The 14,879-nt window shown below is 43.3% G+C and overlaps 1 protein-coding gene across 4 annotated transcripts in view; it reads right to left on the bottom strand.

The window, feature by feature from the left end:
- Positions 1 to 14,879, bottom strand: part of arhgef3 (Rho guanine nucleotide exchange factor 3) — a 103,560-nt gene that overhangs the window by 4,562 nt on the left and 84,119 nt on the right. For all 4 annotated transcript variants that reach the window (XM_088636614.1, XM_088636615.1, XM_088636617.1 and 1 more), the window contains 6 exons: positions 12,423 to 12,593; positions 10,686 to 10,748; positions 9,212 to 9,308; positions 8,421 to 8,497; positions 4,609 to 4,866; positions 3,219 to 3,389 (listed from right to left, as the gene is read on the bottom strand). In XM_088636614.1, the coding sequence (XP_088492740.1) occupies positions 3,219 to 3,389; positions 4,609 to 4,866; positions 8,421 to 8,497; positions 9,212 to 9,308; positions 10,686 to 10,748; positions 12,423 to 12,593 (837 nt within the window). The remainder of the gene's footprint in view (positions 1 to 3,218; positions 3,390 to 4,608; positions 4,867 to 8,420; positions 8,498 to 9,211; positions 9,309 to 10,685; positions 10,749 to 12,422; positions 12,594 to 14,879) is intronic.

The raw sequence follows: 14,879 nt of genomic DNA, 5'->3' as shown, positions 1-14,879 counted from the left end.
TAAACACGCACCCTTAAGATCTGACTGGGAACATGTAACTACTGATCCTCCCTTTCTCACATTAACCAAACAAGCACTGAGGTCTTCTTATCATGTCATGTATGTCCTACAGCAAAGTAAAACGAATATAACCCATCTGCTAACCAAACGGCCCATTTCAGCACAGACGTTTCAAACTGTAAACCAAGCTTCATGAAATCAAAGCAATTTCAAAAAGAAAAAAAGATTACATTACTACTGTGCACTTTATGGTGAGCGGTGATGGAGATCACACAGAACAATGGTGCTGTCTAATGATTTTAGAGAAACCAGCAAGGCAGCGTTGGAGTGAAGACCCAACAGAGCAGCACAAATAGGAATGGTCATCCACCCTGGAGGAAAGGGAGCTACAAAGAGAGAGGATCAAAGTGATCCTTCCTGCCTCGCTCCTCACTGACCTCAATTCCCCAAAGGTCAGTCCCGACTGGGCTCGGAGCTGTCTGATGTGGGAGAGGTACCAGCATCAAACACAGGACAGGCCCACAGAACGCCAACACTGACTGACAGCCACAGAGATTGAAAAGGACAGAGCTGCTTTGACACAGCCAAGTTAAGCCTTTGCCACTTGCTTCTCCCTCAAAGCCACCTTCACCTCTGCTGTTCTGAGCAACTCTGCAAGGTCACTGGATAAGAACAGAGGCTCTTCACAGTGAAAAATGAGAATGAAACACAGAAACACCGGTAATCAGTTCGCATTTTGGTGCATTCCAGAGAATTTGTAGCTGATAATTGCACATTACAGATGCCATCATTTTGCTTCTTAAAGAATTACTCATTTTCTAGCCCGAAAGCTTTCTATGCTCATTTCCCACCAGTCCTGCTATTTTAAAGTTCTAGGATTAACAGTCTTGCAAAAGGAATTTCCTGAAATGTCCTCAAAGATAATTAATTGGCTTGTACTGCAAGGATGGGATGAATATGATAGATAAAAATCTATACAACTATAACACTAATGAACACTTGAATACTGAACACTGACAAAAAGTTAAAATGTGTCACATAGCACGAGCATAAAATGCACAGGCACTACTTACTGAAAATGTGTACACCACTCAGTGCTAAAAATGGACGTTTACCACATTATGTTGTATTAATACCTCTTAGAACACACATATACTGACACTTCTTAAACTCCAACTGCAAGACCGGAATTAGGTTTAACCTATGTTAATGTTATACAGAATAAAAAGGTATACAAATTCCTATGTTAAACATTTCGAACATATAGTCCATCTATTTTCTAACCGCTTTATCAAATACAAGTAACAAGGAAAAACCAGAGCCTATCCTGGCAGGCAAGGGGTGCAGGGCAGGTTACACCATGGACAGGACGCCAGTCCATCAGACTCAAAACACTCACACAAGGGCCACTTTTTTCAGAAGCCAATGAGTCTACCAGTTTGTTTTTGGACTGTGAGAGGAAACCCGTGTGACACCCTTGTGTCCCCCTGACTTTACATGACTTTTATTCAACCTTCCCAGTCAAGGTAACAGCACCCAATTACACTCCCCTCACACAAGGACTCTTTTCCATTTCAACCACAGAAGTCCTTCAATGTTAACCATCTTGTTTGAGCACATGGTTTCTGGCATTTATTTGGGGCTGGAAGCTCATACCATGTTAGAAAGCTCGTAAAAAAGCTACATGAAACAGACATGTTTCTGCTTAAATCTGGACCTGGCTGCCAGGAGAATTTTTCCCCAGGGAACTGAACCTTCCCAGCGCTGTCAGCATTCCTCGCTCCTCTGGCCTGTCACTTTAAGCGAGATCTTGGCTGGCGGCAACCGCGCGCAGTTCGGTGCCAGCTCTCACACGTTGGAATATTACATAACCCCAGCGTGCTGACACGTTACTCCCATAAGTCTACCTCCGGGGCACAACCACAGGGAGTTCGTGCAAAACAGGAAGAAGTGTGCAAGCACAGGTATTTCTAAGTGTTGAATAACTTTAATGGCAAGAAAGCCACTGCCTCGTCTGCAGAGTACATTTTAATTGCTTTACCCTCCACCAAGAGGTCACAAACAACACTGCAGTTATCCCAACAGCAAGTTTCATGGGACCCATTGGAGACCTGTGAAGTTTTGTTTTCTTGCTTTCAAAAACGTAACTGTCTGCTGAATGCCCTCAGTATGGAACTGCAGATTTCAGCCATCTTAATTTACCACTGCGAAAGCTCAAAACAGTAGTGTGAGGATCCATACTGGTTTAACTGATCAGGGTTCCTGACTTGGGAAGTTTTAAAAACAGCTTACAGAGGGCAATTTAACACAATACTTGTTTCGCTGCTAGTAGCTTACAGATTTAAGAATTATCTCTATCCCTTTCTTAAATGATCCTACTTAGGTTGCCCCAACTACATGGTCAACCAGGTCAAGCCAGCAGCCATATCACCCTGCGACTCACAACTGGCAACCCACTGAAGCTCAGCAGGTGTGAGCCTGGTCAGTACCTGGATGGGAGACCTCCTGGGAAAAACTAAGGTTGCTGCTGGACGAGGTGTTAGTGGGGCCAGCAGGGGGCGCTCACCCTGCGGTCTGTGTGGGTCCTAATGCCCCAGTGTAGTGACGGGGACACTATACTGTAAACAGGGGCAGTTCTTCGGATGAGACGTAAAACCGAGGTCCTGACTCTCTGTGGTCATTAAAAATCCCAGGGCGTTTCTCGAAAAGAGTAGGGGTGTACCCCGGCGTCCTGGCCAAATTTCCCATCGGCCTTTATCAATCATGGCCTCCTAACAATCCCCCTCTGTGAATTGGCTTCATTACTCTGCTCTCCTCCCCACTGATAGCTGATGTGTGGTGAGCGTTCTGGCGCACTTTGGCTGCCGTCGCATCATCCAGGTGGATGCTGCACATTGGTGGTAGTGGAGGGGAGTCCCCATTACCTGTAAAGCTGTTTGAGTGGAGTGTCCAGAAAAAGCACTATATAAGTATAAGCAATTATTATTATTAATTATTACATGACTTCCAGCTCTTAAACCCCCATTCATGGTAATAACAGGGCTACTCTGGCCTATACAGCTTGTGTGTATGAGTTAGCAGTGCTGGTGGAAGACAGCCCGGCGCAGGAAATGGCTCTGGAAAGCTCAGCACAGCCGAGGCGAGCTGGAGTCAGCTCCTGGCAGGGGCTACAGATCCGTGCAGGTGTGAGGGCGTGGCAGGGTGGGGGAGACACTCACAGCGCCCCTGTTGTTCTTGAGCTCGCCGTGGCAGCTGAGCACGCGGGAGCTGTCGATCAGCAGGTCGCGCTGGCTCTCCTCCAGGTACAGCAGCCGCTCTTTGTAATACTGGCACTCCGACTCGCCCGTCTTCGTGTTGATCTCCGCCACGATGCCCTGGATCATGTTGATCTGGGGGGGGGGACAGACGGACACACAGTAAGGCCTACCTGCTGCACACCTCGTGCTTGTTGTTTGCCGACAGATTAGCAGCCACATGGGAAGCGTGCCTCCCTGTTTATTGAACAGTTGATATTACAGGTTCCTGAACTGTTGCCGATGACAGCAGGGTGACGCATGCTTTACTGGAACAGTTTTCCCAATTCAGTCAATATATCACATGCCACTTCTTTGATGATGCATTCAAAGCTAGCACTCCAGGACCACAGTGCCTTCTACATGTCTCCGTGTAATCCTGTTATCATGTTATTGACGTAATTGCGTAATTGAATTTTCTAGCCAGTTTTTCAAGAAAATTTAAAGGAACCCATAACCTATTCAGTACTGAAGTCATCCAGGGTAGGAATACTCCTACTGTCCTAGACATCCCTCACTAAGGTAGTGACTTAGCATGGGCATATCTAAAGAATAAAGCTGAGTACAGGTGTATGCTTGTTTTACAGGTGAATAAAACGGGGACTAGCTTCACAAAACCACTAAGTGAAACACAGAAAGGCGAGCCAGTCAACAAGTGTGGATTTGCTAAGTTTAGAATTTTACTACACTGCCTAGCTAAGTTGGTGACAAATGGTACATGGGTGCTTGTACTTGACATCACATTCCCATTGCTGTACGGGTTTTTAAAGCTTAACGAACAAGATCCAGACCAACTGCAAGCTGCCACAGGGAAGCAACAGCAGCTGCTGAGCACAGCCCGGAGACAGGCAGGCTGACGAAAGACCCTGTGCATTTCTCTGGCCACTGTTGACAGCAGGCTTTCAGCAAGCTTTCAGGGCATCAGGGCCACAGTAGCAGGCTCAGCCTGGCCCGTTGGGACTCTTGACTGAAAAGTGAGCTGCCGCCTAAGGAAACCAGGGGGATCTTTCGCTTTCTGAACTTGTCATCCAAGTGGGATAGAGAAGGGCTTTAAAGACCACCTAGATAGGACTTCAGTCTTATTCCTGCAATCGTGGAGTAGAAATAAAAGGAATGGCCAGCAATCAGCCTTGTTTTGCATGTTTTAACATGGAGGGCTATTTTACATGCTTTTGTTGGCATCACTTTGTCTCATTTTTAACATTAGTCCATAAAAAAACCCCAAAAGCTAAAAAGCTACATATACGGTCGCAGCCCTCTTGCCATAGATTACCCAGCACATAAAATGAAATGAAACCCCTCGTCCAGTGCTCACCGCCTCATCCAGGTGCTGCCGGTCAGGGTGGTCATTGGCCGTATGCTTGAGGATTTCGCGCAGCAGCAGGGGGTACTTCACCAGCCGGCTGCGAGGGATGTCTAGGAAATTCCAGAGGTCCAGCTTGCGGCTGAAGGGGGACTCCAGGCAGCGCTGCAGGAAGTCCTGGACACGGTGATCCTGCTTCTTGTGGTCCAGCAGAGCCTTGGCTGCCACCTGGTTGCTGCAGTAGCTGTTGTAGGAGTTGAGACAGGGCAGCTAGAGGGGTAGAGAGAGAGAGGAGACGTCAATTGGGGGGGGGGGGGGGGCCCTAAAATCAGTGTGGCGGGTTTTCCCGTGTGCCAAGTTAGGGTTTAAAGTTCTACACACATTGTGTGTCCTCCAGCATCCCACCTAACCCCTCAGCATACAGAAAATCAATCCCAGAAAAAGTCCATCGATCACTTGTTTCTTTCCACTGAAATGGCACTAAGGACAAATATCCATTTAAATGTCAGGCAAAAGGATTAAAATTACTCTTTCAGCTAATTCACTGAAAACAATGAGGTGTTTTCTTTCAAACATAATCCTATAGGCCAGTTTAAAGAGTGATGAGTCTTCTTTAAGGATGAGCAGTCCATCATGTGCTCATCATGTTCTGCCAGAAAAACCCTTTAGTGCAGCTTCATTCTTAGGACATACTGTAATGCACTTTTTAAATGTGAAATCACATTTCTACTCAACCTATAGATTTGCCTTAAGTTATTTTTGCAACTCCAGTAAAGAGGGAGTTGATTCTCATAGCTTTCTGACTCATACATTAGGAAAGTCAAACTAAGTTACCAGCAGACATTAAGTTATCTATCTCTGAAGAACCCTAAATGCTGAATTCTGGAAAATGTACTGGTGGGTGGATAGCCTTTCCTCTCTTCCAGAGAAATGTGAATTATCTGCTATCTCTTATCCTGGATTTATTCACATTAGACATCGGTGTTTGCAACTACGATAAAAACTCGGTTTTAGAAGCCCTAGTCTGTACATGAGAAAATATTGAAGTCCCACCCGCTCCAGGAATCCACCATAAAAGATCTTTCCTCAAGAAAATAATTTAACTAAAATAACTTCCCTTCACACTTTAGCATGTCAAGAACTCAGCCAAGAAACCAGTTAAAACTGGAGTTTTCAAACGCATGATGAGGTTGTGTTCTCCAGAATTCACAACAGATCTGAAACTTACAATGCATGCAGAATCACATCAAGCACATCAAAAAAACATCAAGCAGCATTTGACCATTACAGTACTAGTAACAGCAAACTTCAGATAACAGTACATAAAGAAATTATCATGAATATCGATCTATTTTACAGACTTCTACCACAGCCACATTTTTTAGTTAACTCATGACCAGTTAACAAGTCATCAGCATTTACGCATTTTAACAGTGACTAGCTGGCTGCACTTTTGATGGCACTCTGAAGGATAATGTTTATTCCACAATGCTGCAATCTTGTAAAAATGTTTTAGATAGCTTCCATTTCAAGTTTACTTTAAGTGCTGTGATTCAGTCTGCAATAGTAAACAGTTGCATACAGGGGCTTGATTTAGCTCCTGCTTTCCCACTCAGACATAAATTGGTCAGCTTGCTGTAAATGATCTAAGATCAAGCCTTCGATGAGCCAAAGTTGAATGCGAAACCATAAACAGGGGAACAGAACATTCTTCCCTTTGAAAATGTCAAGCCTTGTGGATAAACAGTAGGGCCACATGGACTATCATGGTGAGCTAACGTGTTGGAAAAAACGGGTTTCCGGTGTTTAAATAAGCCTGCCTACTCAATTCTCCTACCATCTTAATACTTCATATGTACAAAAGTTCAATGATACATCCATGGCATCTGCCTAAGTCTTCTATTTTATCAGATAAAGCCAGATAAGGAGTTGTACTGAAAGTAAGGTGGGAGCCCAACTAAAGTGGACTCTTCACCGCTAACCAGCAGTTTCATGGTCTGACATCAGGCACACCAATGTCAGACCATTCCCCCCCATCCCCAATTTAAAGGACCAGTTAAAGGCAGTTAGACCAACCATGTGTTTTTTATTACCGACTTTAGCGTTATGACCATTATCATTACTTCAGACATCCTTATCCAGTAGACTTTAGGTATAGAAAATTTACATTTAAAGCAAGTATATGGAACAATTGTGCAGCTACAAGAAGATACAATCACACAAAAATGAGGCTAGCACAAAAAGAAACGGTAAGAATTAATACAGCACACAGACAGAACACATTTTAAGAAAACTGGCTCATTCCTCCATTCATGATTTAAATCCTCCTAGCAAAACGCTTACACTATTTCACTAGCATTGGCAATGCTTATCAGCTATGGCAAAAAACGCCAACCCTTCAATGTCACAAAAGTGTAATGAGGCTGGTGTTCATGTTAACGCCTTTAGAAAAACAGGGTAGCTGTTTAGATGGTTACAGCCTGTAATCTGGGCCCAAATGGATTGTATTTAACAGTATTTAAGGCTTCTTGGTTTTGTTTTTTACCTTGCAAATTGCTCAGTCGCTGTAAAAGCCCTTGCTTAGTTTTTGAGCACCAAACAAATTGGCCATTTCTAAAGTACTGCTAAACCCCAGACCTTCCCCCTGTATACCTTTAATCTGCTCTTATCAGTTTGTAGAGATGCACCATGGCAACCAGTTAGCCCATAATCCTTGCTTTTCTCCCCCGTACCACACAGCCTGGTGTTCTTTTTCACCCTCTTTGCGGCGTGCATAGTATTTTCCACAGTTTAGTGTCCTTACTGAAGTTTTAGTTATCTTGGTCGAATTACTGTATATTCAGTAACCATGGTTACTACATTACAACACCACAGGGACCTTGGGCCGATAACTTGTTTATGAAGAATGCTCTTTGCAGCTATTAATCTTCGTTGCAAATTATTGTGGGATGTTTAAAAATACACAAAAACAATAAAAAGAAATTACACAATTCAAAAAGAAAAGCCTGCATCAGGCTCCCTGGCTTTCGACCAAGTTTATATATTCATGTATTGCTAGATCCACTGATAGCCAAACCCCTCTCCACATATAAAACAACTGGAAAACCTCTGCTCCAGTGATTCCATGACACAATAAAGAATGGAGTTTATTGAGTAATCTCCCTGAACAATCCATATTAGCCCTGACAAAAGTTCAGAGATTTGGGACACCCTGTTCGATTCAGTTAAGATACACAGTTCAAACAGTCAATTCATGTGGCCTCCAGCACACACCGCTTCACTCGAATTTACAAAGTTAAAATAAGGACATTCAACAAAACTGTCAAGAGTGATAAATGGGCCAGCTCTCAACACATTTTTTTAGTACAGCAGATATGTACAGCAGTTTGTGCTTGCTGCGTTTTCAAACCTGCTATTGAAACACGGTGAAAAACACTTCTGGTGCTTTGTTTTGGGGGCATGGCAGACAGAAATGCAAAGTGTAATCAATCTGCTTACAGAACTGAACTGCACTACAGTGCTCTCTGCAGGTGGGATGGTTCCTCATCCATACAGGACTATGCAGCCTCAATTTGTCTCAATGAGTCTTGCAATCTTTTCCAGAAGAGGTTTATTTCAACACTAACAAGCTACGCAGACCGTAAAACAACCTTTGGCTGTACTTTTGTGGGGGGAGGAGGGGAAGTGGCACTTTGCAGTCTCTGCAGACTCGCATTCACCTGCATGACTGGGAGAAGGGCAGGAATAGAATGGGCTGGAAGTGTCTGTGCATTGGGGAGGGGTGGTTTTGGGCTGATTGGTTGTGATGCCCCACTGCGTCTTACCCAGCCCACGAGGATGTGGCCAACATGCTCTGTCGAACCGTCTGGCTTCCTGGCTTCTCGGAGACGGCTCAGGAGATCTAAACCATTGAAAAGAAGCAGTTTTAAAAAGCTCCGTACCTTGGCAGGGAAAAGAAATCTCAGGAAAGAGAAATTTCCACAGAGCTCACAGCTGAAATGTTGTGTTTTCTTTCTTCTCTTTTCAGCATGGAATAAACCTTTACTTGTTCCTTTGCAGCCTACGCATGCTGACACAGCTACCCACCTGAACTATCTCATACATTTTGCCTGGTTACAAGCTTCTAGCTGTAAACATGCCAGACAGTAAGTTACAGTACAAGCATCAGGGTAGTCTTCACAAAACCTGGAATCATTGCTAAAGAGGACCTGGCTTCACTGCTAGCACGCCCACCTGGAGCAATTTAGTCGTGTGTTAAGTTTGCGTGCATCATGGTAAGTGTTCAGTGTTCACTTAGACACTCAATAAATACCCAAAATCCATTTACCAGATTTAAAAAAAAACGTATGAGTGTTGAGTTTCTTTTGATACTCAGTACAGAAACACCACAACATAAAACAGTCTTTACATGTCTACCCTGCCTCTGGGGACTTAAATAAGGTCAAACTGCACAGAAATGACTTGCTATAAATTAAAATAAACTGAGAACAGAAAGAAATTCCTGAACCTCTTTTTAACTATTTTCAGAAACGCAAGTCTGAACACAACCTGATTGGAAACCATCCCTCATCAGCATGCACTCGTAAGTAACTATAAAGGGATAAGGGGGCCGTACCTTCATGTAAGGGGATAAGGGAGTCCAGGGTACCAAAGATCTGGTTCAGCTCCTGTTCTGTCATGATGGAAAGCTTGAGCATGGGGTCGTGATAGGCCTGAGAACGGACAGACAGAGTCACTTCAACAGGCTACCGCCAACAAAACCTGTGCCTTCTGACCTGGACAAAGCATGACCCACAACAGCATCATAAAAAAAAGAACTGGACAATCCATCAAAAAAGTACTGGGACAAATTTAATGAAGACAAATACATAAGAGGGTAAGAGTCTGATAAAACACAGACAATTACCAATATGTAAATTACCAATAGGTAAAAATTAAAATGTTATGCCCTACATACTATGGGTTTGTAATAATTTATTACATGTTTTTCAGAACACTGCTACACCCCTCTTTTCCATCTCCACACTGTTAATGGTCTGAGAACAAGTTAAAAAGGGTAACTCCAGCTAAGGTAGCTCAAAGAGTTACAATAGTCATTTCAGCTCATACCCTATAAATGTCAGTTGAAAAGGTTATACATGCTTATTAAAAGAAATGTACTTCAGCTTTTAAAGCACATCAGTCAAAATGCATTTTTTTTAAAAAGCACCAGAGAAGGAACCTCTCTAATTGGATACAAAGTTGACAAAAAGTGATGAGAACATGGGAAGTATACTGATGCCCAGGCTTGGTGAATGGTGAAGGCATTTTAATCATGGATAAAGCCACATTCAGTGCTATTATGGGCCAGTAATGAAAGCCTTCCATCTTCCCTGTGGAATGAGTATGCAGTTGTCACCATCTGTATTACGAAAAAGTAGGCGCACTGAAAGAGACTCAGTGCTTCGGTGTTTTGTACTTGAGGTCAGCCTAATCCGTCAGCTAGAGAGCTCCCATAAATCTGATTCATTACAATGGAGATGCTTGGATATTTCACATTTTCTCCTACACCTGCCCAGCACAGATACTCTGCCATCTGAAACAGGGGAGATCTGGAGCAGAAGCCCTTGATAGGAGCACATGCAAGCCTGACCATCCAAGAAGCACCTTCCATCTGACTTTGTGGGAAAAAAAAAGCTCTGTTAAACACATAACTTTGGCACATGCTGTGAACCACAGGCAGGATTCCTGCTTTCAGCCCTGGCTAGGTCAAGTCACAGCACCCACGTGTGAACCTACAGGGCTGTGTCTTCCAGGACATGAGGAAGGGCAAAGCAGCTGGCTTTGAAATCACCTCGGTCTCTTTACTGCACTGTTTTACTGCAATTTAAGAGGCCTCACATATAACCAGGCTGCCTTCTGAGGTAATGCATCGATTGGGTCGTGCTCAAGACGAAAGCAGGACCAGATGCTGCTGGATTTCAAACAATCCCCTGCCCTGCTTGGGTGTGCAAAGGGCGAAGTAAAACGTGAACTGTGCTTCCCACATGGGTAACAATTTTATATGCTAGATGAAAGCAAACTATGCCAATGTGAAAAACAGATCTCACCTTCTTTGCCAATTTCAGATCTTCTATTAAGTCCTGCTCTCCCTGGGACAGCTCAAAGATTGCCTGTTAAGGACAAAGCAAGCCTCTTCAGAAAACTGCGGCACACTGAAATCACTCACACCAAAATTATTCCTTATAATTATTTGAGACTCAAGCCTATTTTTTTTTAAGTGACAGCTAACAGCATTAGAATATCTTGATCTCAATATGATATAACCTTACTTTAGACATTGAAACAGGAATGGAAACTTTTGTCCTATACTCAAGAGAAAAGTGTCTGAAGTTTCCTGACCACATTTTCTGAAAATATTACATTCATCAAATCTGACTTGGAACTATGCTGTGGGGCTTTGTCTCATCAAGCTTAATTTCATTCTAAAATAGTCCCCCAGAAAACTTAATTTTTTGAAAATGCTTTACAGCAGAGGTCAGGAAGATTAACCATAATTAACTCCTAATGAACCAAAATCAGAGGTCTCAGACCCCAAAAAAGCTGTCCCCAGCGGTTTCTGTTTGAACTCTACGCAGATTTTAAAGGCAGCTCAATTGCACATGTGTTCAATTTGTCACGCTACTGCTCCTGAACTTAGAAGAGACTACCACTTCTGTAGCCTGTGTTGGTGAGGTAACTTAAGTAAGGAGTTGGGGGGCATGCGTGAGAGGTTTTCGAACAGACCAGTGAGTGAATTTAAACCCCCACACCAGAAGCGGTTTGTATTTCATGGCTTAGGGAAACATCCCACCTTCTTGTCCCTCTTAAATCAACAACCACTTTACAGCTTCTCTACACTTGAATGAAACAGGCAGCGGGTTCTCAGTGCTGGCCTCTCTTTTATTGAACATATGCAATGTTTAATTTCACAGGGCTTTTTATGTTTTTAGTAGACAGCTTTCATGCCTGAAATGTAATTTGGTTATGCTGTCTCAACACTGGATCCTTTAACATGCAGTTGACTATATTCCCTTCTTTACATCACAGGTTACCCGGCCTTCAGAATGTAAGGAGGTGCTTACACTGAGCCTGTCCTTGCAGACTCAGGACTAGTGCAGGCTGGTATTGAGGTGCAGCAAGACAGTCCTATAAGGTAATATGCTGTTCCAAGCTGTGGTTTTAACTTTGTGTTCCAAGAGAACTACTTTGTAAATCAAGTTGATGCAACACTATCGCTTACTTTAACCAGTAAATAACTTGAAAGACCTAAGAACATCCTTGCTGAACATATTCAGGAACCAAATTCTTAAAGGGCTATGATACCCTCCATGAAAAGTAGCTGAAGTAACAACTCACCTGTGGTTTCTGACTCTTATTTCTATATTATTTCTGTGCCGTTTTCTGACCTCTCATTTTGAAGTTTCAAGTGGGAGGAATTTTAAGATACTTGTACTGGAATTCCTTAGTGATGGAGAAATAAATGACAGACCTGCAGGGCTTTGAGACTCCGTAGCAGCAACTGATTAAAAAAAAGGCAACACCAACACTGTATTGCAAACGTCCTGCTGGTGTTTGAAATGTGAGGCTAGGCAACATTGTTAGAAGCATGATTTCACCTGCAATATCTACTTTTATTACCGAGAAACAAGTAACAGATCACCGGGATAATGGAACCTATAGATCACTATTCTTCACCAGTAAAGCTTTAGCATTAAGATGCTACAGAACCAGAGTCCAACAAACGCTACAGGGGACAGAGCTTCTGTGTCTGCAAAGCAGCCCTGTGCCCTGGAGCAAACCCTCACCTCCTGGCGCTTGATCTCCTTGGAGGTGAGCATCTGGTTGAGACGGACGTCGAAGGTCTCGCTCCAGAGCTTGCTGTCCCTGCGCTTGGTGATGGCCGGGGGGGCGTTCCTGCTCCATTGCCGCTGGCTGAAGATCTCCTGGCGGCTTTCGCTGCGGAAACTGATGGAGCGCTGGGGGGGGGGGGGGAGGAAGGGGACAAAGTGAGGCTCACAAACACTGGTCCATCTCTGCAAACTCGTCTGCTGCTAAACAAGCTGATGCTGGCAATGAAGAGCAGTCTCGAATGACAGCGCTGGGAAATCCATCGTCTTGAACGCTGTCTTGTCTGAGCATTGGCATCCACAACATTAAAAAGCAGGGGAAAACGAAGTGGGATGGAAAAGTGGTCTTGATTCCAAAGGTGGTAGACATGCCAAGGTTGTAACAGGTTGGACAGGCGCCAGAGAAACTGACCTGATGGGCACATGGTAGGAAGCAACACCTATAGCTGGCAAGTACTCAGAGTCTTTGAATGTGGGCATCAGATAGGTATTGATTTCAGCTGTACAATTAAACTGCAATTTGAATTTCCACAAGCCCAAGTCCACTTCTCAATGTGTTGCCCGTGTCTAATTCAGTCATAATATATCCCTATATGCATATAAGAAGCATTAAATCTCTCTCACAATCTGTAACGTAAGACTTTCAGTACTTGAAGTCTTAAAAAGACAGATAAAGGTTCATTAAAAATTTGACAAACTCCTTGTCTTCACAGAGGACCGAAAGGGCTAATTTTAAGTTGCGCTCTACAAACACTATGTTGTCAAAATGAAGCCTCTGCCATTCTTTAACAGATGACCTGTGAAACAATTGAAAGTCATCCACAGGAAAAATAAAATTATTTTCTTGGCATACCCAGCATTTACTCCGGTGCATATTTTCACTGCCTACACTCAAGATTGCAGATTGAGGAATGGCCTCCAAAAAGAACATTTTGTCTTCTCATCCTTGAAGCAATATCAGCAGAGGGTGTGAAAAACACCTGCGGGACCTTTCACCCTCTCCCCCTTACTTATTTACCCACTGATAAAGAGAATTTATTACACTTCTCCCCATTCTTCAGTTTCCCACAGTGCAGGCCACAGATGGCAGACGTGAAAGCTGAAATGACCCTAATGTGTCAGAGTGCTGTGATTTAGGACAGATAAGGATTAATTGAGAGTACCGTACACCTTGTCTGGCTCCACTTAAGCCGTGTGTGAAGACGCAGAAAGGGAAAGATCAGGTTGTGTGATAATGGGCAGGCAGCGACAAAGAACTGGCTACCTGTTCTCAATACCAAAACAGCAGTGTTTCAGACACTCGCTCTCTCTGGGACATGCCGAGCCCTGCAAAGACACTTATTTACTTACTCCATCATGACCATTCTTTGGTAGAAAACGAAACAAAAAGGTTGAATCTGCTAGACAGGTGGGAATGTCCCAAATGTCAACAAGACCGCCCTCACCCACTGATACCAGATTATCTGCACAGGCATGGGCATGCAAGTGTGCGTTGGCACATTTGTGAATGCCAAGAACAAGTTTGTTGCTTATTCACTGGCTTGTCACTGGAGTTCTACTGAACGCTGCAGTGCATCCCGAACAAGATGGAAACAAATAAAGCAGACTTGTGAAGACTTCTGTTTGTTATCCTTAAAGACCAGGACAGCCAAACAAAATCGGGCGCAGCATCTCTTGAAATATACAAAATCACAAATGATGATTCTTAAACAGGTTTGCAAAAGACTCCCACAGATTTTGGATTCTCATTTTTTGTAATGTATGGAAAATAATAGAAGGAAATTGTTTATAGATATTTTCTAGCTCAGTGCTTTTTCAAACTTTTCTATCCCACACTGCACATAAATAAATATACACATGCTTCTGCATCACATCACTGGTGCAAAACAGTGTTATTAAGATCATGAACAAAATTTATGTTTTAGTTTATGTCCTTTAAAATTAATCTGTGCCATATGCGATTCCCATATATAAAGCCCTGGAGTGTGGTCTCTGACTCGTGTTTGTACCAAATGACACTTTGGGTATACCAACAAAATAATTGTATTTTTTCAGTGGATGACTTTTCCATGATTCTGTAGCTCATTCGTCAATGTCTGAAGGCACACCAGTACAGAAACGCTAATCTTGCTACTGAACACCTTATTCGCTGTTGTAGACACCGTAGTGTTGCTTTACTGATACTGTGACTCAAACTGCTATCTGTTACATGACTGAAACATTCTAGGAAAAATGTCTCTTCAAGCTGTCCGGAAGAATGCTGAATTAAAAAAAGCTAGCACTGCCCACTGCTGTGACCACCACTCCTGACAATATAACAAATATTTTCCCCTTGTACTCTTAGCCTGGAGAAATTTGTAATCCACATGCTGTTTTTATTTTCTCATGAAACATACTGATCATTCACAAGATGCA

The sequence above is a fragment of the Lepisosteus platostomus genome, chromosome 6 (genome assembly GCF_059453375.1).
Source record: "Lepisosteus platostomus isolate fLepPlt1 chromosome 6, fLepPlt1.hap1, whole genome shotgun sequence".
NCBI lineage: Eukaryota > Metazoa > Chordata > Actinopteri > Semionotiformes > Lepisosteidae > Lepisosteus > Lepisosteus platostomus.
The sequence above is the reverse complement of the archived record's forward strand: the minus strand, read 5'-3'. Positions and strand labels throughout refer to the sequence as shown.